Genomic DNA, 26,740 nt, shown 5'->3' on the forward strand with positions numbered 1-26,740 from the left:
ACCAAAAGACGACAGGGGCTACTTGCTCCCATTTGAAGTTTTTGAAGAATTCTCCTCCATCAAGATGTTTGGGCTTTGATGGCAGGGTAGGGAAGAAGCAGCAGAAATATTCTCAGGTCTTCAAAGGCCTTTTTGTGCTATTCTGAGCCACTGTTCAGAGTCCTGGCCTTAGGGTTGAGTTTCACGATTCACGCTTAGTTCTATATCTTGGACTGGATTCATGGTACAGAAATAGAATTTGTTGGGCAGGTCCTGGGCCAAGTCAAGCTTCTTGTACTCCTCAGGTAAGATTTTGGAATCATGTATAGGCCTTCTGCTGTGTTCAAAGAGGAGGAAGGTGTTCTTTGCAGCTCTTTGCTTGCAGGTGCCAAGTTCAGTGTTTTGACAAATGTATTCTTCTGGTAATTTCAGCAGGCAGAACACTCCAGGTTGGCCACTGTCATCCCATTCATTGAGATATCACCCATGGGCAAACATGATATGTAGTCATTTCCATCAGGGGTTTTTTGGGATAGGAAGTAGGTGAGGAAGTGTTCAAAGTAGCAGGACAAATTGGACACTGATCATTGGTGCACTTAAAGCCTGGAAGTATTCCTGCCATCAAAGTGCCTGCCAGTCAGTTGCCAGTCAGCTTCTTCACATTTTCTGGTCCACTGTAGATCACATGATTCAAATCCAGACATTTGGACAGATCATCCAGAAGTTTAACTTTCTTAGTCTCCTGCTCCTGGTTGAAAATTTCCCAGTAGAGGGTCACAGTAAAAGTTGGATTGTCGTCTGCAAGATGGACTCTAAGCTCTTTTCCTCCTTATGGTTTCTTTGTACTACCTCTCTCTGCAACCTTGATGCTTTAGGCTTTTTTTTCCTGAATTCTTGGGTCACCATATGAACCCTGAATATCCTATCTTCCAGGAAGGCTTGGCAACTGAAACATCCTGAACATTTATTCTTCCAGCAGCCACTGCTAGTTTCTTGTCAGCCCTGAAGAGTCACAGAGCAGGAGAAGGAAGTTAGGTTAGAAAAGTCTCTTCTTCCAGCATCCTGACAAAAGAGGGGCTCTCTCTAGCTAGTCTGTCTTTCCAGATTTGTTAAATATTACTCTCCTTCACATACTATGCTTTGGCCAGACTGGTCTGTTTACTGATCTGCATACATAATCTTGCATATAGGATAAAGGGGATAAGCGTTGGAGGGGGGAAGGGAGAAAGGAATAAGCATCTGTCTGTCTGTCTGTCTGTCTGTCTTTCTATCTATCTATCTTTTACTTACTGTGTTCCAGGCACTGTGCAGAGTGCCTTACAAATATTATCTCATTTGACTCTCACAGCAACCCTATGAGGTAGGTACTGTCATTTAGAAGAGGAAATCAAGGCCTAGAAAAATAAAGTGACTTTCACAGGGTCACACAGATAATAATTGACAGAACTGGGATTTGGCCCATATCTGCTAATTTCAGTTCCAGTGCTCTTTCTGCTTTTCTGTGCTTCCCCCCCCCCCCCAATTTCCTTCTTAGTGGATTTTGTTTCTTCATGTGTTTTCAGAATTTCATTTCTGTTAGCTCCTTATGCCTCTTGGCCTGATTTTTCCTTTAGAATTTTAGACTATAGGATTCCATCTATCCTTTCTGAACTCTTAAATCTGTACCCATAGAATCAATGATAAACCCAGCATTCTTTTTCTTCACTTAAACTTACTCTACCATGTTTCCCCATTCCACTGGTATATATAGCCACTTCTTGTAACTCATATATATCTGTTTATATTTTGTGACTTTTGGCCATGACTTCTCACAAAGCTACCATAGGAGGTCCAGCCATAATTCTGGGGAGCTTCCTCATGGTTGTTTTTAAACATTATATGAGTACCACTGGAACATATGGACTGTCCATTTGCTATTTCTCCTTTTTACCATATGACCAGAAATGGTCATGACCATTTTTCTAGTTATACATTTTCTCTTTACCCCATTACTAGATAATTCCTTATTTGTGATGTATTTTTTTTGTGCCCACCATGTGCCTCTTTATTACTCTTTTGGTGAACTTCAGCTTCTCTTTTTTGGAGTTATAGTATTCCATGGCTCAGTCACGTTGTACATGAGTATATGGCATCACTGAAAGTATATTGGTGTTACCAAAATAGAACTTTGTTTTAGGGAGAAGTGTGGAATCATTAGAACATTTGCACAACTTTTTTTCTTTGCAGGGGGGAAGGCAGGGCAATTGGGGTTAATTGATTTACCCAAGGTCACATGGCTAGTAAGTGTTAAATGTCTGAGATCAGATTTGAACTCAGGTCCTCCACTCCAGGGTGGGTGCCCTATTTACTGTACCACCTAACTGCCCCCGTACAACTTTTGAAAGATAATCTGGCCCATTCTCCTCCTTTTCAATTCTGGGCCCAGGTTATTGTCCATTTGCAGTGTCTGTCTAAGGTATGTGTGTATGTACATATATATGTGTGTATATTATGTGTGTGTGTGTGTGTGTAAATAAATATACACACAATACTGGTACATGAACAATGTAAGTTGTTCCATCAAGATACACACACCCACACTCACACCCACACATACACATATAGTCATTATTTATACTCTGGGGCTTGATTTAATCAATACAGTGTCATCTGAATAGGAATATTTTGGGGTAGGGGGCTCAATATTTCTAGGGAATCCTTCAATTTTAACAGTGTTCTGAACTTCTCCCTAACAATGATAAGTACCTTGAGCAAGCAGAGATTTCCCTGGTTTTTGCTTCCTTTGATATTACTATTATCAGAGGGTCTTTGAAAAAAACTCTCTCACATCTTTCAAGGATCTTGTATGATTGTTAAAATATGCATGGGAAAACCATTGTTGAAAAATTGCCTCAGTGGTTTTTTTTTTCCCCTCTCCATTTCTTTGTATTTATGTTTAATGTATTTTATTCACTTATCTGTGTGCATCTTTTTATTTTCCCCAGTAGTTAATAGCTACTTATAAAACCAAGCATAAGCAACTTTCCAGAGAACTGTTGCTGTGAACAGCTTTAAGGTTCTGATCACACAGTATAGTGAACTCTCTGGTTTCTGTAAATGTTTTGCATTAGTTTACTGCTGAATAAATAGAGAGTACAGCATTCACAATGGTATAACATAACTTATCATTAAAGTGGCCACGTAGTTTTCACCAAAATGGCCACATAGTTTTAAACAAAAGACATCATTCAGTAAGTCCTTATCAGTCATCCTTAAGGAGCAAGCCTCATTATACTACAAAGGTCAAAGTTCTCCACCCCTAGGTCACATTGTCTTAATCTCTCAGTCAAATTTGATTTGAAATAAGTTTCCAATCATCTTTAACTCAATCATCCTTAAGAGGTACAAGGTACAGAGCACAAAGTTCTCCTACCCCTAGGCCACAGTAAATCATGATCTCAGTCTGCACTAAGTACCCAAGAAGAGGTCTTTCCATTTTGACTTGAGGCTGGCTTCCAAATTCCATGGTTCCTCTTCCATGGGTCCAGCTCCTGCCTGAATCTACCCAGTTGTCATCCAGATTTACAGGTAGGCAGCTCTCAGCTCCTTGTCCAGCTCCTCATCCAGTTCCATATTGAAGCTCACAGTGTCCATTCCACATCAAGTCCTTAAAACTTTCTGTTTCTGGGAAGACAAAGCTTAACAGAGCCAAAACAACATTAATGCACATTGCTGGCACCATTATCAATTCACTATCTGCCTGTGAAATCAACACAGACTCACAAACAAGGTTTGAGGACTCAACACAAATCATCAGTATAGTCCCAGGACCTCTGAAACCCTCCTCCAGGACTTCTGTAAACACACAACAAGAAAATCCTCTTTCAGGGCTTCCACTAAGGTCCCAGGGCTTCTGTACAAAGCATCACAAACACAAGTCAACACAGACAGAACAAACATAGTTCTGGATACCACAGGTTTCCCCCTTATAAGCTCTGGCATGACAAGTGTTCCCTTCTCAGTTCTGCCCTTTGCCAGCTCTTGTTCAGCTTTTTAATCTGGTTATTAGCTCCTCCCTATTCTGCCCACTTCTTACATCCTTCCTATTCCTGCTTTGGCAAGTCCCCCTCTCTGTGGGTTTCACAAGTTCTGTTTCTTAACAAAGACTTGATATAATCATGGGCAAGGCTTAACTGAAACAAGGTGCTTGGTGCTTGTTTGCTTGCCATTACACTACTTGAGGTCTTAAGCATCTAGCACAAAGGTATTCAATAAATGCATGTTGATTGATTGAAATCTTCATTGTAACAAATCAAAACAGGTAAACAAAACTGACCAAACTCTCATGTCATATGCAATATCTCACACTTTCGTGACTTAAATTTGAACTCTCTATTGACAGTCTTTAGATTTTATTGATCAATACTTTGTTTCTATTCAGAGGGAATTTCTGGATAATTAAAAAAAATTTTTTACCTGCATATGGTATTCAAGTTTTTAAAGTCACATTTTTGTGGTACAGCTATGTCTCTCTCTCTCTCTCTTTTTTTTTTTTTTTTGCTTTTTTGGAGTGGGGAGGGAAGGGCAATTGGGGTTAATAAGATACTTGCCTAAGTTCACACAAGTAGTAAGTGTTAAGTGTCTGAGGTCAAATTTGAACTCAGGTCCTCCTGACTGTAGGGCTGGTGCTCTATTCACTGCGCCACCTAGCAGCTCCAACAGCTGTGATTCTTAAATTATCTCCATGCATTCTGTCTTCAAGGCTTATTACTTTGGCTTGTATAGTGCTTGTGTATATTTATAGTGTTGTATTTTGATTTTTATTAGTCAGATTTTCTTCTATTTTAGTATTTTAAAGTCAGAATCAGTCATTCTTTTTCTGAAGAGTATTTTGTAGTGATTTTATGTTTTATGTTTCTAATTATTTGTTTTATTGATTTCTTATTTGAGACTTTAATTTCTGCACTAATTTCCATCCTATTTTCTTTTAAAAATTCTCTCTTAAATCATCCGTGAGTTTCTTCTTTTGATCCCACAGAATTAATTTATTTGGAAAAGATATATCCTATTAGGAGGTTGTATTGGCAGCATGGAGTTCATGGCAGCAAGGAGTTCAAAATCATGTCAGTAGTTTGAGCCTTAGACCTCTGTACCAATTAAGTTTTAAGGATAGTTTCATTACTTTTTTAAGGAAAATGAGCTTACCCTTTGTGACAAGACCTTAGTGGATGTTGCTTCAAGTAGGTTTGTCAGAGTTGGTCATGATGAGTATGCATTGGGTTGGGGGCAGTTAAGGGGAACTGTGCCTTCATAGAGCCCTTCATTATTCTTTTGGAAGGCATTTCATTATACAGAGGTGTTTCTTAACTTTTCTTATTCTTGCTCTAATTTTAATTAAAATACATTCGGTACATTTCTTTTTTGAGTTTGTGGGGTTGGGAGTCACAATCCAAAAAGTACTAACAATCCATTTTTGTCAGAAGTTCTAGCAGTTTTTTTTTTTTTTCCTTCACAGAGATAGGGAGAATTCCAGGAGATGTCTCAATAATTGAAGCCCCACTCTCCCTACTCAATCATTGCTATATCATGCCTCTCCCCTAGGCTTGTGATTCTTTTCTTGAATTGTCATCTGTTCTTTCCTTCCTATCTAGCTGATATGTGATATACTCTGATGATATAATTGCTTTATTTCTTTTTGTAATGATTTTTATCCAGAAGTTTTTCTACTCTGCTTCCTGGATTTCCTTCCATGAGTTTATCTTCTTGATATAGAATATGACTTACCCTCATTTATTTATCTTATTACTTTGGAATAAGGCATACTCATCCAGAATCATATTTTAATCATGAGCTTCTTCCCGCTGACTTTCACTGATACTTACCAGGTCAAATTTGTCTCCTTGCATTTGTCTGTCTAGTTCTTGCTTGTTACTTTTATTTTGTGTTTTTGGTCTAGATCCCAGTGTCTGGGTTTTATTGCTTGCTCTTTACTTGGAGTACATTTACTATGAATTTTTGGTCATCTCTATTGCTATTCTGCTTTCTACAATGTGGCTAGGCCCTGTAGTATCTAGCTTGCTGTTTACATGTAGGTAGTTCCTCCATTCCCCCACCCCTTTGTTTGTCATCTTAAAACCTTTTGTAAAAAATTAAAATTTGGGAGCTTTAGGGAAATAACTTTCTTTCTAACCATTATTTAACTATGCTGCATCCCTGACTAGGAGCCAGTCATATCTAAACTGTGGCAGGTGCTTAATAAATATACGTTGAATTATTAACTCCAAGGTTGAGGGCAGAAGAAAAGGAGTAGTACTGCATCTCCAGAGCCTCAGCTTTAGGGATGTTCTCCAATGACTGGTGTGGTGGCAACAAAGGGAACAAGCCATGTAGAAAGGAGGAGGGCTGGCTTTTAGGTTCGGCAGGAACTCTGATCTTTATCTTAAGACCAGAACCTTCGATTCAGTCTGGAAAGAATTCAACTCAAGCCTAATTGAAGTCAGAGTTGTAAAAGTTTATTATACGCCTTACAGAGAGCAAGGATCCTTAGGGGACCTGCAATCTTAAAGGGGTAGAATTAAGATTTATATAGAATCATCCATAGTAGAACTTGTGCCAGTTATGCTAACTAGGTGATTAAGGGTGGGATTAGGGAGGAGTTAAGGTGGGGACAGTGTTTAAAGGAACATGCATCTTTAATGTAACTGCCCAGGCATATTGCCCATGATTCCCTGGGAAAAAGCCCAAGCAGGGGCTACCTGGAGGTGTGGTTTTAGGCTTGAAACGTCACTAAGTCGGCTAGCGGTTAAGAGCTGATGGCGAAGTGCCCAGTCTGCCACCCATCAGTGTCATGTTTGACAAGATTAACGTCTGGGAACCAAGGCTAACCGGAGACTCAGGGGATAATAGGCTGAGGAGTTAACCCCAGAGATAGTGTCCTGAAGGATTCATGGAGGCAGCCAAGGACTCAACCTAGAGATAGGGTACCGAAGGATTCATGGGGGCAGCGGGACACTATGCAAGGGGGAGATAATAGTTGCCTAAGCTGGAATGTTTATAGATACTTTAGTGAAGGATTCATAGGAATAGTTTGTTATTGTTCCAAGCTGAGATAGTTGTTGCTGGGCAGAGTTATTGCTCTGAAGCTAGGGGTGGGGGGAGAAGGGGCAGAGTTAATGCTCTGAGACTGGGCCGGGGTGGGGGTGGGGGAATAGTGTGATTTTACAAACTGGTTTTACAGACTGATGTTACGAAGTTTTACAAATTGAGTTTACAAATATAGATTCCAAGCACCCCACCATTACTGATATTACAAATTGGTATTACAAACCTAGATCCCAAGCACCCCATCATTCCTGATGTTACAAATTGATATTACAAACTGATATTACAAATATAGATCCCAAGCACCCCATCAGAAACACTTCTGAATTTTCTAGAGTGCTTTTATCCACATTCTCTTTTCATCCTTGTGATACAGACCTGTGAGGCAGGTAATATGGATGGTATTGGTAAAATTTAATAGATAAGTGAGAGTTCGTTTAACTGATTTGCTGAAGGTCACACAGCTAGGAAATTGTTGGGAAGGGACTTGAGCTTTATGTCTGGGGTGCTAAATTTGTCTTTTTTTTCACAACAAATTTTATAGCTTACATCTTGTGCCATATTCTATGTTTATTCTTGATATCCGCCCACTCCATGAAATCTTCCTTTTAACAAAGAAAAACTCTTAAGAGAAACCAGAGTGACCCAAGTTTGACAAGTACAGAATTTCTCCATTTTTTACTGAAAGGGAATGATATTTTTTTCCTCTTCTGTCCTTTGGGAGTTTCAATTGGTTTCATAATTCTTCAGCATTCATCTTAATTTTAGTGGTCTTTTGGCTTATCTTACTGTGTAGGTTGTTCTCTTGGCTATGCTATATATTCCTTCTTACAATTCTTTTGTTGTTTCTTTGAGTTCTCTCTATCCACTTTATCTTATGGTGAAATTATAGTCCATTACATTCTTATACAACAGTTAGTTCAGGTATTACCCTCCCTTGTCAGTAGGCATCCACCTGATTTCCAGCTTTTTCTATCAAAAAAAGAAAATATTTTGAATACTTATGTTGTTTTTACATTGTCCTTCCTACAGTAACAGACTTCTTTCCTAAAGGAAAATATCCCAACAACTCTGCTTTCTCAGTGTGTGTACCCTTTTGTTTCTTTTTTTTGTTTGTTTGTTTCTTATCTTTTTGGGAAGCACTAAATCCAGTTGTTTTGAATAGCTTAAGTGGTTTTTGTTTACAGATGTGGAATTATTTGCCAGAGTGATGGGTCCCTAAACTCCCAACTTCATAGGTGCTTTTCACAATGGGGCTCTAAATACCTTCCTGGATGTATTTATAGGTCTACATTCTGGGAGAAAAAAATGATCAAACTAGAACAAAACCTGTAAACTTGTACAGACCTACTCATAAATGTGTTGGTGCTGCAGCATTTTATTCTGGCAATTGAGGTGCAACAGGAAAATAAATAATGGCCAAGAAAGATTTATGGGACCCTGTCCTGATAAACTTCTTTGATACCAGCAAATACTCATTTTGCGTTGGATATACTCAATACCTTAATAAGCTGAAGATGGTAAGACACTGAGCACTCCTGTTGTGTGCTGTCAACGCATTTACTGCTGACCCTTTGAAAACTCTTTGTCTGCAAGATTTTGTAATACCATATAACATTTCCAGGAGGGAGAAAAGCTGTGTTTGTTTTTTGACTGGAATTATAAAGTAGCCTCAGAGGAGTTCTTCCTGGAACTTTTTGATTTTGCTACAGGCTTGTTAAAGGAGTTTTGGGTAGCAGGTGGGGATTGGATGGTCAGTATATATTGGTGCCAGCAGGTGAATGGAAGCTTGAATTGGAAATACTGTAAACATAAATACATTTATTTCTTTTGGCCAGAATAGCCTAGCAGAGACCTCGTGCTCCTACTTGATGAAGAAGGAAGATATTGCCTCGCCATAGTCCTAGTCTGTGACTTCTTTTTCTCTATCCCCTTTTTTCTCTATTTGGCACAATTATCCTTCTTACAAACAGATGCCATTCATCTCTGAATTATGTGACACAGGTGGGGAGAAAATGAGAAGGGCAGCACATAGCATCACAGATGGCACTGATGGCTATCCAAGGTTTCAACCCCTCAGATTTTTCTGTGCAAACCCACCAGTACTTTACAGTGTGGTGTTGTAGAAAGAGGCCTGAATTAGGAATCAGAAGCTCTGGATTCTGTTTCTTTTTTTTTTTTCTTTTTGGAGGGGGGTAGGTAGGGCAATTGGGGTTAAGTGACTTGCCCAAGTTTTTGTGTTAAGTGTCTGAACTTTTTTTTTAATCTTTAAAAGTAACTTTCTTCCTAAGTACAAGTCAATTAGACACTAGTTACTCTTTATTTTTATGTAATAAAATATTTTTGGGGTGGCTAGGTGGCACAGTGAATAGAATTGCATTCCTTTTTTGGCTTTCTTTCTGTTCTGCCTTTTTTGTCTGTAAGGGATTGTGTCTTCTCTAGGAACCCTTAAGGGGAGTCTTACAAACCAAATAGATTTGTTAATAGGCCAGATTTGAACTCAGGTCCTCCTGACTCCAGGGCCAGTGCTCTATTCACTGTGCCACCTAGCCGCCCCCCTGGGTTCTATTTCTACCTCTGCCATTTGCTAATGGTTTACTTTTCAAGAAGTCACTCCAGTTCTCTATGCTCCAGTCTATTAATCGAGATAATTTTTGCCCTGCCTGTCTCACCATAGCAAGTTGTGAGAATCAAATAAGATAATGTATGTGAAAATGCTTTGTAACAGTAAAAAAATTTTTTTTTTACCTTTTTTTTTTTTGGAGGGCAGTTTGGGGTTAAGTGACTTGCCCAAGGTTACATGGCTAGTTTTTGTGTTAAGTGTCTGAGGCTGGATTTGAACTCAGGTCCTCCTGACTCCAGGGCTGGTGCTCTATTCACTGTGCCACCTAGCCGCCCTGACAGTAAGAATTAAAAATATTTTATTTTATTTTTATTTTATTTTTTTCAGGGGAAATGCAGGGTGGTTGGGGTTAAGTGACTTGCCCAACGTCACATGGTTAGTTTTGTGTTAAGTGTCTGAGGCCAAATTTGAACTCAGGCTCTCCTGACTCCAGGGTCGGTGTTCTATTCACTGTGCCACCTAGCCGCCCCCAAAATATTTTATTACATAAAAATAAAGAGTAACTAGAATCTAATTGACTTGTACTTGGGGAGAAAGTTACTTTTAAAGATTAAAAAAAAAAGTTCAGACCTGTGCTTTAATAAGTGTAGGGAGCTCCTGGTGGAGAGCTTCCTTTATGAAGTGGGTTACAACTTTCCATGCAATTCCATTTATATTCTCAGAGTAACCTGGGGTACTGAGCTGATTAAGTGACTTGCCCAGGGCCACAAAACCAGGATGTGTAAAATTCTGGACCTGATCCACGTCTTCCTGTCTCTAAGGGCAGCTCCTTTCCATTCTGCTATGCTGACTCTCTTATCTCATATCAATCTTTCTAAGATTAGGCTATATAATTGTTTAAATTGGACCTTTTCACTGATGCCAGGTTACTTTATAAGTAGGAGCAGTCATATCATCTGTTCAGAATCTAGTGTATCCTCTATCTTAAGGAAAAATTTATTATCATTTTTTTTATGAGACAGCTGGGTAACAAAAGATAGAGCTCAGACCTGGAGTCAGGAAGACTTGAGTTCAAATTCAACCATAGATACTTTCATCACGTGACCCTGGGCAAAGTCACTTTACCTCTGTTTGCTTCAGTTTCCTCATCTGTAAAATGGGCATAATAATTAGCACCATTAGCACCTCTCTCCCAGGGTTGTTGTGAAGGATCAAATGAGATAATAATTGTAAAGTACTTAGAATGGTGCCTGGAACACAATAAGCACATATGCATGTTATAATTATTATTTTGTTCATGTTGAGATTGCATTGCTTTTTGGGCTTTCTTTCTGTTCTGCCTTTTTTGTCTGTGAGGGATTGTCTTCTCTAGGAACCCCTAAGGGGAGTCTTACAAACCAAATAGATTTGCTAATGGTCAGAGTAGTGGCTGCAATAAACCCTAAAACCAGGAAACTTAGTTTTAAGCATTAAAAAATGTTGTTCTTGAAAAATTTATCACTTTGGCAGCTTATTGGGCTTATATATTTTTGTAGTTGTAGTTGTAGATCTGACTTAACAAAAAAAAAGGTCTTTTTATTTTACAGGAAGGGTACTTTGAATTACACAAGTTACGGCTTATCCAATATTAAGGTTCAGCAGTGCCGTAAAACCCAGGCTTACTTGTTGTTAATCCTCTGTCCTGCTAGCTAGATCATTATGTTTTGTTTTTTTTTTACTCAGCATTGCCATATTTGGTCCCATTTGAAAATTAGAAAATAAACCTAATAGGATAGCATTGAAGTTAGTTTAATTGGATCTCCTTGAATTCATGACTAAATTAGGTACATTTATTAAACCTCTAAAGAAAATTCATTGCTTGCTTTTTGGTGCTTCTGCTTCCACTGACAGATAATTTTATAGGACTTCCTTTTCCTCTTACCTGTAACTGCTATATTAAAGGTACTATGCTACTATTTTTGTGTTTTAAAGTATTCCTGAGAGACCAGTAGGCATTGTGACTTAGTGGAAGGGGCAGTTATTGGAATTTAGGACCTGAGTTCATGAAGAATAACACAGTTCTTACTCTCAGGCATTTCATAATCTGCTTGTGGGGAGGAGGAAGAAATGCAACATGTAACCAAATAAGTGTGATACAAGATAGAATGTGATTGAATCAGAGGGATTCTAAACTTCTTTGTTTGAGAAGATCTTTATATTGATGAAATCATAGATCCATAAAGTATTGAAGTCAGTGTCAGGTAAATGATGTTGATGGCCCATAAGATATCACAAGTTTCTGGGGGAAAATCGTCTATCTCATTTTTACAAATTAGATTTTTATATCCCTAATGGTGAAAGAGTTGATGATTATCTATTGTCCTAAACTTAATTGTAATAATTTAGTTGTAAAATGACTTTTCTTAAATTGTTTGTGTTCAGTTATAGCTTACATTTATATAGTTGGCATGAAGGTTTCAGTTTCATTTTATAGGTGATAGAACTAGAGTCCTCAAAGGGTCTTGCCTAGGAAGCCAGGACTTGGCTCAGATTTTCTGAATCCAAATCAAGTGCTCTTCTGCTAGAGAGTGCTGGACATATAGCTGAAGACCTTGATAACAAGTCAAATCCCAGTACTCTCTTCCATGTGGCATGTATGTCTTGAATCCATGATTTTCTTTCTTTTTGGTGAAGGGAATATGGTGTAGTGGAAAGTGTGTTGGATTTGCAGTTGTGGTAGTAGGAAGGACAAGGTTGACAACTGATTGGGTATGTGAGGTGAAGGAGTCAGGAATGGAGAAGAATGCTGAAGTTATGAACCTGGGAATGATGGTGGTATCAGAGAAGGGTGGGTTTGGGAGAAACATAAAGAGATCTGTTTTGAACATTGGTTTTGAATCCAAATTCTATTACCCACATGACTGTTTGTATCCATAAAATGAAGAGCCTGGATCAGTTGATCTTAGTTCTCAGAAGACCTTTTCTTGTAAATCCTATGATGCTATGATAGTTGAAACATTAAAAAAAAAATCACTTAGTTTCTGCATAGTTCATCATTATGCATTTCCAGAAAAGCTAGTTGTCATTTTTTTGACTCTTAAAAATCATTCTGGTCCTTTCCTTGCAGGAACTCACAGAGGATGGGCAGCTGTGCAGATGCGCTTGCTTCATGAATTAGTGTATGCCTCCAGAAGAATGGGGAATCCTGCACTCTCAGTCAGACATTTGTCCTTCCTTTTACAGACCATGTTGGATTTTTTGTCTGATCAGGGTGAGTAAATTTTATGAAAAATTCTTTTTTATTTTTAAAGGATACTAACACCTGGACAATTGGAATAGTTATTGAGAGCCCAGGTAAAAAGGCTGGCCATTTCTCTGCCCCAGCTCAGGAATTGTTCTGGAAAGCAAATAAATGCTGTTCAGCATTTATGTCAGCTGCCTGCATTTATGGCCTCAGAGTGGTCATTTTAAGTAAACACATAAAAGGCATTTATACCTTTTTTTGAGTAAGCGATGGGGAACAACTTTGGGTTTTTTCAGCAGGATGAGAAGAGAAGAGAATAAGCATTTCTATAATGTCTACTATGTGTCAGGCACTGATGTGACCTGAGTGATGCCATGATTATATAGGCAACTGTGTGAAAGAATAGGTTGAAGAGAGAAGAGACTAGAGATAGACAAAAAATTAGGAGGCTATTAAATTATTCAGAGTGAGAGATGACAAATGAAAAGGGGGGTACAATTCTGGGAGATATCTCAGAGGCCAACTAAAGTAGGGCAAGATAATGAATTGAATAATAGAGGAGGAAGAGGGAAGTTAAATATGGTTTTGACATTTTCAACTTATGTGACTGGGAGGATAGTTATGCCATTAGTAGGAATAGAGAACTTGGGAGAAGTGGCAAATATTGGGGCAAAGGGAATGGAAAGGTCTGGTTTGAGGTGCTCTTGGGACATTTACATGAAGATATCCAGCAGACAGTTGAAAATGTGTGTCTGGACTTTGGTGGAGATGTGGGGTGGGGATTGAGGTATGAGATCTGGATTTGGGAATCATCTGCATCAAAGTCATTATAATAGCCCTTCTGCCTTTGACTGTCACAACACTAAAGGTATGTTATATATTTGAGGATTTTTAGCTTCTCTGTAACCTCCACTTAGAAAATCTCAGAAAATCACTACCTGACACCATTCTGTATTCTGATACAGCTTCTCTCCTTTCCTTTTCAAGGGTCTCATTTATAAAATTAAAGAACAAAATTTTTATTGAATGACTGAGGAAAACAAAATAGACACCTCTAGCCCCCATAGCACCAATATTGATTCACAGTGCCAATGGTCACTTTAAATATGCCTGCATATGGTTCAATCACAAAATGTAACAGATTCTCCACTTAGAAGACAGAAGCAAAACATTTATTCTGACACCAGAAAACCAAATCCCCAAACCAGTAAGCTGATTACATCATAGTAGCAAAGAAGCTAATAAGCCATAACAGCACAGAGAGCCACAGCATCCTTTAGCCTTCCCACAAACCAACTTTTATTCACAAGCCTAACTTGTCTCCCTCTGATGTGTCCTCTCCTCCCTCCAGTCTAGCTACTCTCAGTCCTACATTCCTGTGGGCTCTCTGCTCCACCCTTCAGCAAACTCCTCCCACCATAGGCTCCATGTGATTACATTCAGCCTATTAGGGCAGAGTATATCTTCAAATCAGGGAAGGTCTTCAAATTCCCTTAGGCTTATTAAGGGGCAGAGAAGATCTTCAAATTTCCATTACCATTACACCCCCCTCCCCCCAACAATTTCTTAACAAATAGACACCAAATTACACAGCAAGGTAGTGTAATGGGTGGAGTGCTGGGCCTGGAATTAAGAAGACCTGAGTTCAAATTCAGCCTTAAGCACTAATTGTGTGACCCTGGGCAAGTCATTTAACTTCTATTTACCTCAGTTTCCTCATTTGAAAATTGGAATGATAACAAGAGCACCAACCTTTCAGGGTTGTTGTGAGGATCAAATGAGATATGATTGTATAATATTTGTAAAGTACTTTGCACAGTTCCTGGTACATGGTAAGTGCTATCATCATCATCATCATCATCATCATCATTATTGACCAACTGTCATCTGCTTATAATCTCTGGGTAAATTCCTAGACACCCACAATCATGAATATTTGGGGTCTTTTTTCCCCCAAGAGGCTGTTGACACTGTCTCCTACAGTAGCTTCTCTTGGAGTTTATTATTGCTGTCTTTTGCTGCTCTTCTTTAGTTCTTCCAAGTAGGGGATCCCTGTAGTTTTAATCATCTTAATTTATCCATGAATAATGATTAGTTACTTGCAGAAAGAAAATATCTGATTATTGACCTGAATCAGTGTGGTAGCTTTCTTTGATCTGTTTTATCTTTTCATGCTTATTTAATATTACAGATAAAATATTAGTTAATTTTATAGATACTTCATTCAGAGTTGGCACATGGTTTAACTAGAATACTTTGTAGTAAGGCAGCTAGGTGACCCATTGGATAGAAATTCATGTTCTGCCTCAGATATTTACCAGTCATGTGACTGCAAGCTCAGTTCCTTCATCTGTAAAACATCAGAACTTTGTTGCCTCTAAGGTCCCTTTTAGTTGCTAATCCCAATTCCAGTGTTTCCTTTAGTGAGTGCTAAGAGAAAAACCGGTTCTTTATTTAGCTGTGGCCATCTGTGGATCCTTCTGTATTTCCCAAATCACTTTCTTTCCTTATGGGAGTTTTTAGGAATTCGCACTTGGCTCCTTGGTGTTATCTCTGTGCAGTGCCTAGTGTGGTGCTCTTTTCACACCTAGGTCTTGAAAACATGTTTTCGTGATATCTCCCAGAAGTACTGGAGGGGAAAATAAATAAATTCTAAATCTGAATTTGAATTAAGCTGTCCTAGTAAGATTTCTTTCCATTATAGTCACATAATTTTTTTTTAAGTTTGAAGAGCTTCATCATCTCGGTTCTTACTTAGACTTGATTAAATTAGATTTTTCAATCAGGCAGTTTATGGGAAAAGAAAGATGCTTCCAAAATGATGATTTTTTTTTCTACTTTTCTTTCTTCCTTTCCTCTCAGCTTTTCTTTTTCTCCCTTCTTTCTTCTCTATCTCTATTCCCTTCTCTTTGTCTTTTCCTTTCCTCTCACCTTTCTTCCTTTTTTATTATGTATGTGGAATAAATATTATTAAAAGCAGAGAATCCTGGAATTAATAAGTACAACTTACATTCTCTAGTCTTTTATGGTTATAGAGTTTATATATACATTATATACAGGATAGGTATTGTTATCCATGTTTCAGAGAATTGGAGAGGTTGTGACTTCCTAAGATCTCACAAGCTAATAAATGCTAAAACCAGGCTTGAATGTAGCTTTCTTTCTCTTCTAACCACCTCCCCTTCTTTCTTTCCCTTCTCTCTCCAAGACCGATGTTCTAATTACCCCAGTTTCTCTCAATACAACCTCTTAAAAAATTTCAGAGTTGGAAGGGACCTTACTTGTCATCAAATTTGGTGACCTTACTGTTCATTAGTATATAAGGATTTATCATACTCCTCTAGAATATAGGTTTATAGATTTAGAGCTGGAAGGAACTTGAGAGGTGATCTAGGCTAACCACTTACTTTACAGAATAGTAAATTAAGACCCGTGGAAGTTAAATGACTTGCCCAAGGCCATTCAGATAGTCAGTGGCAGTGCTACATTTTGAACTCAGGGCTTCTTCAACTCTAGTATGTTTTCCTTTACCATTTCTTCTTCTTATTTAACTAATTTTTCCCTCTAAGGAGGTGGATTTCATATGGCATAATAATAAAGCATATCTTTTTCCATAGTGCATCCTCATTTCTGCATTTGGGAAGAGAGATTAACCAGAATCATAGTACTCTCTTTTGTCTATGTTGAAGAGAGGTCAGATCTGTTTTCATGTGAAATGTTAAAGCATTGTGTTGACTCTGTGAGGTCATATTAATTAGTGATTCAGAGGTACTTAGGTTGAAAGTAGAAGAACTTGGACCATTTAATAATGTTGAACCAATGGGAATGTCCTTAAAGGTTAATGGTAGTTGGTTTTATTGGAATCTCTTTGGAAAAGGACAGAAGTCAGAAGGTATAGAAAGTTCTTTTCTCACCAGCCTGACAATAACTAGCTTGACTTTGGACAGAGTGGTTTAATCCTTCATAGGCTTTATACATTTTCTTCATTTAGGAAATTGGACTATTGTTATTTTTGTATTGTGGTCTTATTATTTAGAATTACTTTTATTCTATAGTAACCTCATATTTCCATAGTATTTTAGGTTGATAAAATGCTTTCTGTACAACAACACTGTGAGGTTGATAGTGCAAGTGTTACTATTTCCATTTTGTAGATGAAAGAATTGAGTCTGATAAGTTAAGTCTGTTTTGTATTCTCTCACCTGTGTACAAATAATTTCCTTATTACACAGCTGGTGAGAAGTAGAGTTGGACCTTGAACCAAGTTGTCTGAATCTAGACAAGTATTTTACAGTTATGCCTTATGATATTATACACATGACTTTATAATTAACATTTTCAATTGCTCCAGTATTAGAATTTAAGCAGTGATTAGGTGGAAGGATTGGAGAGAATTTCTAGTTCTTTCACCATGTGTAAAAATGTAGTGATTAAAGACCATTTGAAACTAGAAGCCCTAGTTTGAGTTCCTTATAGCTAGCAGATCTTGGGAAAGTCCTTTATTCTTTTTGTTGTTGTTGTCTTATTTTTGGAAAGTCCTTTATTCTTTCTAAGCCTTTATTTTCTCTTTTTAAATGGGGTTAATATTATCTTTCCTTTTTACCTCACTATTAAAAAGTCCTATTCTTATATCTTCTCATGATATGGATGTCATTTTGATTTCTCAGAGTCTATACCAACTTAGTCCAAGTTCTTGATGGTCTATCAGTCGTTCCAAGAACCATCCTGGCTCCATTGGAGAGGCTCATCATCACACCCATTGCAAGGTGATGAATTTTTCTACCACAGCAGTTCTCAAGGACCATCTACTAAACTATTGAGAGATTGCAGTCTGCATCAGTGGAAGGAAATACCCAGACTGACCAAAATTATAGATCTTTGATATATTGATGTATTCACCTCACAGGATTGTTTTGAAGATAAAACAAAGTAGTGTGCCTGTGCATTAAAAGAAAAAATAAGAGTTTTGTTTTGTGCATGTTGATTCCGAGATGCCAGTGGGCCATCCAGGTAGACCTATCTAGCATGGTATTCCTTTGATCTTCTCATTTAGTAGGATCTTCCAGCATCTGTATGTGTCTTTGCCAGAGGAGGAGCATGGTAGAGGGATGTGATGATGGTTTTCACCAAGTACTCATTTTTGTGTTATCTAGGATGCACAAGGTTTAAAAAAAGGAGTATTTTATAAACTTGTAGCACATATTCTAAGATAACTAAAGTCTAATAGTCTATGATACATCTACCTCCTTTTTGTACCATTCTTGTATTCTCTACTTTTTTTCCTGCTTTCTTGACAATCCTGATGTAAAAATGCCCAGAAATAGATTGTATGGAACCATGGGTAGATGGAAATGGACCTTTTTTCCTCACTTTATGTCTGCAAGTTAAATTTACAATCCATTGCCACCTGTTTTCTCCTGTGACCTCAAACCCAATGTGTCCCAAAATGAGCTTATGGTATTTCCCTCAAATCTTTTCCTTTTTTCCCCATCACTTTTTTTAGTGGTACCACCTAGTCACCTATATAACTGATCTCCAATTTTCTTGCCTTGGACCATTTGGTTTAGCTCTCTATCTACTGACAGGTAGAACATGAGGATTCTGGTTAATGCCCTGCTTAATAAATTCCAGGGGTGAATTTACTTCTAGGATCAAATACAGACTGGCATGTAAACCCTTCACCACCTGGAACCCACCTTCCTCTCTGTCTTTATTTTATGTTATTCTCCTTCACACTTTAAGGCATAATCAAATTGGCTGGCCTTTGTTACTCACACATGATGATCTATATCCTATCTTTGTGCCTTTGCAGACCCAGAATGCTTTTTGTCTTCTCTTATACTGCTTAGAATTCCTAATTTTCTTCAAAGCTCAACTCAAACACCACCTTCTACATCAGGGGTTCTTAACCTTTGGTTTATAAAATATTTCGATAACTGTATTCCTGTATGATTTATTTTCCTCGTAATCCTATATATTCTATGTATTTAGAGACATAATTCTAAGAAGAGTTCTTTGGACTTCACCAGATGCCAAAGGGGTCCATGATGAAAAAAATAAAACGAAACAAAAAGGTGTTAAAAAAAAAAACACCTGTTGGGGCATCTAGGTGGTGCAGTGAATAGAGCACTGGCCCTGGAGTCAGGAGGACCTGAGTTTAAATCTGGCTTCAGACACTTTACACTTACTAGCCTTGTGACCTTGGGCAAGTCACTTAATCCCTATTGCCCTGCCTTCCCCCCTCCAAAAAGCAAAAAACAAACAAACAAAAACCCCACCTGTTCTCTGTGAAACCTTTGCTGTGTACCCTAGCTGCTGTTGTCCCCTCTGTGTTTATTGAATATATTGTATATATTTACATATGTCCTTGTTGTCTTTTCTAGTAGAATGTGAACTCCTGAGGGCTAGGACAATTTGATTTCCATTTATCCCAAGTTACTAGCACAGTGATTGGTGCATAAGAGATACTTAATAAAATGCTTCCTGGCTTGTTTTATTGACATTGTTATAAATTTTTATCAGATGAGAAATGGAAAGAAGTCTCAGTTGAAATAAGGGAATGATTACAGTTGACAGAAGTATAAACATAATGCAAATGAATGGATTTTTAATTTTCTGTATACAAACATGAGTTCAAGCATGTTTTTTTAGCAATGCCTCACACAAATGCTTTTTGCCTTCAGTTGCAATAAATAGCAGTAGAAGGGAAGTTTTACATTTTTTCCTTCGAACTTTGATCTTTCTGATATTAAGGGCAGGAAGAATATTGAAGACCCAGATTTCAGGTCCAACTTATTAATTTTAAGTTGGTGGATTTTTTTTTCCATAAAAGCTACAGATTTACACCTTTCCAAAGTGTACTCTTTTGGTTATTTGAGAAAAAAATGTCATGAGAGTGGAGATTCCATTGGTAGTAAAATAGACTATATGTTCTTTATTGACATAAAAATTATTTCGACTTAGAGATTTCTTGGCCTGCCTTAGGCTCCATTCATTATCCTTTCTGCCTACTTTAAGATGTGTATTTTGTTATTGTAGGTAGAATAGTTGAGGTAAAAAGGAAAATAACTGTGACATTTGTTGCTTGTTTTCTTTTGATTTTCTTGACTTTGATGAGTAAGTTGTTTAGTGATTGATGCTCACTTTCCAGCCAAAGCTTTAGTGTTTTCCACTTGATCTTCAGTGTGTCATATAGGTTAATGGCAGAAGTTACCAGTTCTATTAGATTATTAAAAAAACAACAACAACCCATTTTAGGAACATATCTTTATTGATTTAGGTGTTGAGGTAAATGAAGGATTAATTAATCAGATTGAACAGGGCACCAGATATAAATTAACACTTGACACTGAATTTCTGAGTGAAAGTTAGAAATTGCTTCACTGACACTTTCTTAATGGTCTGGTTTAATGTGCTGAGATCTCATGGGTACCTAAAAGCAGTGACTGCTGCTTTGGTTGTTATTCCTTTAACTATTAGCAGATACATCTGGCATGATGCCAGCATGCTAATTAGCATGATCATTCATAATGACTGAATGAATACTTTGGATGCTGATGATACCTTTCTCTTTCCTCCTCAATTTCATAAGGGCAGGTAACCAGTGGCCACTGAGAATGAAGGCAAGATTTTAAGCAGAGGGACTGGGCCACAAAAAGTTCAGGACTGTTTCAAATTCACATTAACAGGTTTTTTTTTTAAACTACAGTAATATATGCATTCTCCTGTAACAGATGGAAGTCCTCTTAGCTTCCTTGAACGTTAGATATAATGATGTCATTTTGAATGTCTACTTTTTAATTCATACTATGATGAGATCACATGAAAAAACACTGAGACCAACTAGTAGTCTTATCTCATAATAGTATAGATGATTGTTTCCATTTACATTGGTAAATGTATTAGCTACATTCAAACTATATACTTTTTAAAAACTTTAACTTATATACATTAGAACTTTGCTATGATCCTCTTACCTTAGAATAGAATTTAAATTATAAACCTGATTGATCTGTGGTTTTATATTAAGAGCATTGTTGACATGTCAGTAAACTCTTGTCAAAGGGATTTAGTATTTCTATCATCTGCCCTGGAGTATTTGTTGCTGAAGATGTAAGCTTGTCCTATAACAAAGTCTGTGTTATAACAAGGCTTCTGTTAGGGTATAGAGTTAGCTTTTTTTTTCATTTAATTTGAGTTATTGAAGTTGATAATTGACTAATTTGGCACCCTGGGTATATGTGCAGATAGAAATGGTTTCTTGTCAAATTTAATTAAAGATTAATCTGACTCAACATTTAATCATCAAGTCTCTAAATCTGCTACATTGTAATATTGAGGACAAGAGACTAACATGATGTTATGAAAAAAATTTGGAGTTGAGAAATTTGGGTTCAAATCTTGATTTTGCCATTTAAGTGTTGTTACTTATTAAGGGGAATTTAAGAATTCTTTTATAGTAAATAGATATCCTTTCCTCCCAGTGTATTCCTTGGGCCTTCTTTTAGGTACAGAAAACAGGTTTGGGATGACCTCATGCAAGTCACTTCCCTTTTCTTGGCCTCTGATTTCTCATCCATTAAAAGAGGAAATTGGATTAGGTGACCTGTAAAATTCCATATAGGTCCAGCTGTAAATGACTATAATTTTATAGCCTTTCAAAGCAATTTAAAAATAAATATACTTGGAGCGGCTAGGTGGTGCAGTAAATAGAGCACCGGCCCTGGAGTCAGGAGGCCCTGATTTCAAATTCAGCCTCGGACACTTAACACAAAAACTAGCAGTACCCCAATTGCCCTCCAAAAAAAAAAAGGCAAAAAAAATAAATATACTTTAAAAGAAATAAATTATATTTAAATACAGTGATCAATATTTTATAAAATGAACTACAGGTTAAGAATCTCTGTTGTAGTAGGTGTTGCCTAAGTTGAGTTTAGAAGAAAGCTAGGGATTCCATATGAGGATATAAAGCATTATAGGTATGCAAAACCACTATCTCGTTTAACTTTGTATCTGCTATAGTGTCTTGCACATAAAAGATACTTAATAAATATTTAAATTAGATTAAAATGATCATTTTGTTTTGTTTTGTAACTTGAATGTTAAATAAACAATTCTGTCTTCTTGTGGATCAGTTTGTAAATCCTGCCTTTAACTGGGGTGTAGATAGAAGCTAATTCTGACCTACCTTCTATCCAGTCTGTGTTCTTAAAAGTATATATGGACCTTGCATTTTTAGATAAAGTGGTAGATATGGCTCCATATTTTCCTCTCACCCTGTAAACTCCAGTAAAAGTAATAGTAAAAGAATTCCAGAATGGACAAAGAATGCAAAGAATGTGATAGGGAAGAATCTTTACCTTAGGGTATGCACCTAAGTACCTAGGTACTGTACCCCAACCATCTCCCCATATTTGGTAGGCCTAGATTTGAAGCCTTTCTGATTTGGTAGGATTGGCCTGAACTTTCCCATTCTGGCATAGCCTTTGAAAACTTAGATCATCTTGATGTTTGATGAGCCAAAGGGGAAGAAGGATTTTAGTTGAGGAAGATGAAATTTAGTAGGGATAAATGAACTGGCCTTTACATGAGTTCAGAAAGTCAATAATCCAAGTACAGGGTAGGTAAGATGTGATTAAATGATGGGTCATGTGAAAAAGATCTGGGGCTTTAATGCATGCAGTGCTCATTAATAATAAAGGGCTATACCATGCACCATTCTGGCCACATCCCATATGAAGTCTTGTATTTAGTTCTGTGAGCTATAATGACATTGTGAAGAATATTCAGGTGACAGAGGCCAAACTATCCTCAAAGGAAATGGTTGAAAGAAAAGTGGAGATTTATCCTTGAGAAGAGAAAACTTAAAAGGAACATGAGAGATGCCTTCAGTTCTTTGGAGGCAGAACTAGTATCTAAGTTATAAGATGACAGAAATCTGACTTATTATATAGAATTTTCCAATAATAAAAGCTGTCCAAAAAAAGGGCTACCTTGGGATAGTGAGTACCCTGCCACTGGATATATCTACTTTTGGACTGAATGATCATTTGCTGTTATGTCTCACCCTTCAGTTAATCGTTGAGAATGACCTCTGCTAAGATTATGTAATTCTGGAAGGACATAAAAATGGACAGTTGAGAGTGACCCAATTTAGAAGTGACCTGTCTGTTTTACTGTGACCAGTACTAGCTACCTGTACATAGAGTATGCTTTTTTATGAGAAAATGTCAATTTTAAAATTTCAGGATCCTCTGATAATTTTCCATGGTCAGTTTGTACAAATGATGAAATAAAGATGTAGTACTCCTCTTGTCCCCCCCCCCTTTCTGCCACCCTGAATACTTGAGTGATATGCTAGTAGATAATTCTCTTCCTTCCAGTTATTCCTGCCATACTAATTTATAGTCTGACCTATAAAAACTATAATTAAACTCCTCAGTAATATACTCTGGAGAAAGCCCCTCAATGGTTCTTGTCATCTGGCATAGGAGATGGATGGTTCAATTAACTTATCAGAAATCTGAACAAGTTTTAAAAATGACTCATACATATCACTGTCCTTCCTATTTAAAGATGAAGGTATTGGCAGTGATTTCTGTCAGTCAAATGCACAACCAACAATATGTTCTGGTGTATATTCTGTCCCTTACCTTCATCCTCCCTGGTTTCTGGTGCCAGTTACTGTTTACAAAGTTGGTGTGGCATGTGTCCTGACTCTTGGATTCTCTGTTGGCCCAGAGCCTTTGCTAAAAGATTCCTCTTCACCACACACCAAGGTGGGCTGCTCAGAGATTTTGTTTCTCAGCAGGCCAGGCAGCAGCCATCATGGTGCTGCTGACCATAAGCTGATTCTTTTCTTGTGGGACACATTTGATGTTATGTGATAGGAGGAGCCCTGGATTCAGAACTGGAAAACCAGGGTTCAGGGTTTTAATAAACTGCATTCCCTACCTCCTGAGGATGTTGTAACAAAAGTGGCATTGTGATGGGCACTGCGGGCTTGTGAGATGCAGGGTGGCATAGTAATAGAAAGAGCACTGGGTTTAAGGTCTGAAGATCTGCGTTGGAGTCCCAGTTTTACAATCTCCTAGTTTTGTGACATTAATGAATGTTGTTACCTTTTTCTGAAATATCCACCTTTTTTCTCTTTGCTTATTGAACCTCCCCTCATCCTTTTAAACCCTTTCCCTTCTTCGCTTCATTTAAAATGACACTCCACCTTTCCCCACCTCATCACATACTTCATTTTACAACCCTCTGATATACTTTGTGAGAATTATTTGTGCCTTGCCCTTCTGCTGCCTGTAATCTCCAGGAGTGGTGAGGAAGGGAAGCTATATTTTATCTAAACTTTGTGTCCTCCCCAGCATGTAATACAATGCTCTTTCTTTTAGGTGTTTAATATTAATGGTTGTAGAAGGAAACCATCTAACCTTAGGCCTTAGTTTCCTCTTCTATAAAATGAGGAAGGTTGGACTACAGTATCCAAATTCTTGTGATTTCTGTCAGCCTGTATCCTATGTACTTCACCTAGGCATAGCAAAATACACTGTTGCCATATTATTTGCAGCTTATAGATTTTATCATGAGTTAATTTATAGGAATTCCTTTATGTCAAAAGAACATTAAAAAATATACTTTTTATGCAGCTGGAGACAATTTAGACAATTAGACAATGCCAAACACTGCTATGTGATCAGGCAGATCTGGCAGTGCAGCGAGAGTAGGGCCTGTGTGTGCACACTGGGATATATCTTGACCTGTCTTATTTCATTGATCATCTAAAGAACCCTACAAGGTAGGTGGGTCTGCAATTGTGATCTTCATTTTAATGATTTCAGAGAAATTTAGTGACTTGTCCAGGCTAAGGCAGTAAAAATAAAAAGCACAGCCAAGATTAGAACCTAGGTGTCACGATTGCAAGGTCTGTTTAGTCTCTGACCCTATCTCTGCCTTGTCTTTGTCTGTCTGTCTGTCCCTTTTCCCCTCTCTCCCTCTTTTTCTCCTTTTCTCTCATTCTGTTTCTGTCAGTCTCTCTCTGTCTCTTCCTTCCTTTCTCTTCCTCTCTCCCTCCCTCTAATGTTTCCACTTCCTCTTATTCTCTCTTGTACGTCTTCTCTGTCATCGCTTTCAGCTTAAAATGTCCCTAAAAACTTTTGGGATAGTATGTATGTGTGTATACTTACACGACATTATCTGTCTGTCTATTTTTCTTTCCCTTCTAATTTCTCTTGGGTTTATTTTCCTTTTAAACAAAAAGTTATCCTGCTTGCCCTAATGAGGGGTGAGTTCCAACTTTTAGTTGGATTTTCTATATGTTGTAGGGATCCTTGGAGAAAATTTGAATGTCTTATGTGTTTCAGGGACCCAGAGGAATTTTAACATACTCCCCCCATAGTTAAACAGAGAGGATAGGTACCTTTGTGGGAGTAATGTGAGGGTAAGTGCTGTAGTCCCTGGGTCCAAGGTTGGTTTGTTGTAGCCATTGGGTTTTACTTGAGCCCAGGACAGAGGTGTCTCCTCAGTGGGAGAGGAAGAGTGGGAAAATACCCACCCCACCCTCCTGCCAGTGGTCTGTGTTGTTATACCTGCACCAAGACAAAGTGGTTTAGGTTCCTAATCCCTGTAGAGAAAGCCTCATTTGTTCTGGTAGTTCTTTATGAATTGAGGAAATTGAAGGAATTAAGAGGATTATGATAGCAATGGTTAATTGTGGGAATTGAGTGAACCACACTGACTATTTTGTGACTCAATTCTGGAGCTAACTCGGTTCCATTTCTATTCAATTATGGGTCTAATTCAAATTCTGTCTTGTGAGAAGTGTTTTATTCAATTATTGGAATTGGGAGAAAACCTTATTGCATTGTTTGAACCTAGCCCTGTGTAGTTTAGAAACTGGACTACCTCTGCTTGCTGCTTAGGGACTCTTAACTAAGGACCTAGGTTATTCTGATCAGAAACTCAGTCAGATCCAAAGACTAAAGCAAGGAGTTTTCTCACAGTTGTACATCTCAAGCAACCTTCTCAGAAAACTGCCTATACTGATCAGATCAGTTATTGTCTCAATGTTTTTTTGATTGTTTACAGACACTTGAGGGGAGTGGGATACCTCTTTTTCTGAATCCAGGTAATTGCACCTGTTCATTCTCCTCCCAACTTGGGAAGTCCTTAATGTTTCATTCGATTAGAAGTACCCAATGTTGTATTGTTTCCTTTTAATTGACCTTATTTGGTTAATTTTTTTAAATGGATAAGTCTTTTTCCCCCTGTATTTGAAGTCCAGGCCTTAGCTTAGGACATCTGGTTCCAGTTTGTGGGCCAATTGGCATGCATTGCTTAATACATCAGTGTATTCAGAAGATTGATCCTTTGTTTTCCTCAGTCATTTTATCTTTCATCCACTACAGGACTAAGCTTTCCTTCTGATATGGGAAGCTGATTTTCTTTTCCTTTTTCTTTACAAAATTATCTTTGGTTTGGAGAAGGCTTTGCAAACACTACAGAAGCATTAATTTATGAAAATTTTATAAATGATGTTTTCTTATTGAAGTTTTATAATAATTAATTTGGACATTATCGTAATGCCCAGACCCACCCAGCCACAGCAGACCTGTATCCTTGTGGAAGAATATGTTTCCAAATTGTGTACAGTGCTCCCTGGACTTTGCTGAAAAAACAGAAAAAAAACTCCACAAAAAACCAAAACCAAACAAAGCCACAAACCTACCTAAAAACCCCACTGTGGTGGATTTGTTTGGAGCAGCAAATATTTAACGGGGGTGGCCGGGGGGGGGGGGGGAGGGGGAGGGGGGGGGTGGTGGTGGCCTCTGTGCAGAGTACAAGGAAGATGTGACTATTACTACCCCTTCCCCAATTCCCAAGCTAAGTTGATA

The 26,740-nt window shown here is 37.8% G+C and overlaps 1 protein-coding gene and 1 pseudogene across 3 annotated transcripts in view; one reads left to right on the forward strand and one right to left on the reverse strand.

Annotated features, from left to right (window-relative positions):
• Window positions 1-26,740, forward strand: part of TRAPPC9 (trafficking protein particle complex subunit 9) — a 1,063,197-nt gene that overhangs the window by 114,047 nt on the left and 922,410 nt on the right. For all 3 annotated transcript variants that reach the window (XM_069081231.1, XM_069081230.1, XM_069081232.1), the window contains one exon: window positions 12,729-12,872. In XM_069081231.1, coding sequence (XP_068937332.1) covers window positions 12,729-12,872 — 144 coding nt within the window. The remainder of the gene's footprint in view (window positions 1-12,728; window positions 12,873-26,740) is intronic.
• LOC138155850 (nmrA-like family domain-containing protein 1 pseudogene) lies at window positions 138-3,612 on the reverse strand (annotated as a pseudogene).

Source organism: Petaurus breviceps, unplaced genomic scaffold (assembly GCF_028583685.1).
Source record: "Petaurus breviceps papuanus isolate PSGF00001 unplaced genomic scaffold, PetGlider_PUasm1.0 98, whole genome shotgun sequence".
Lineage (NCBI taxonomy): Eukaryota > Metazoa > Chordata > Mammalia > Diprotodontia > Petauridae > Petaurus > Petaurus breviceps.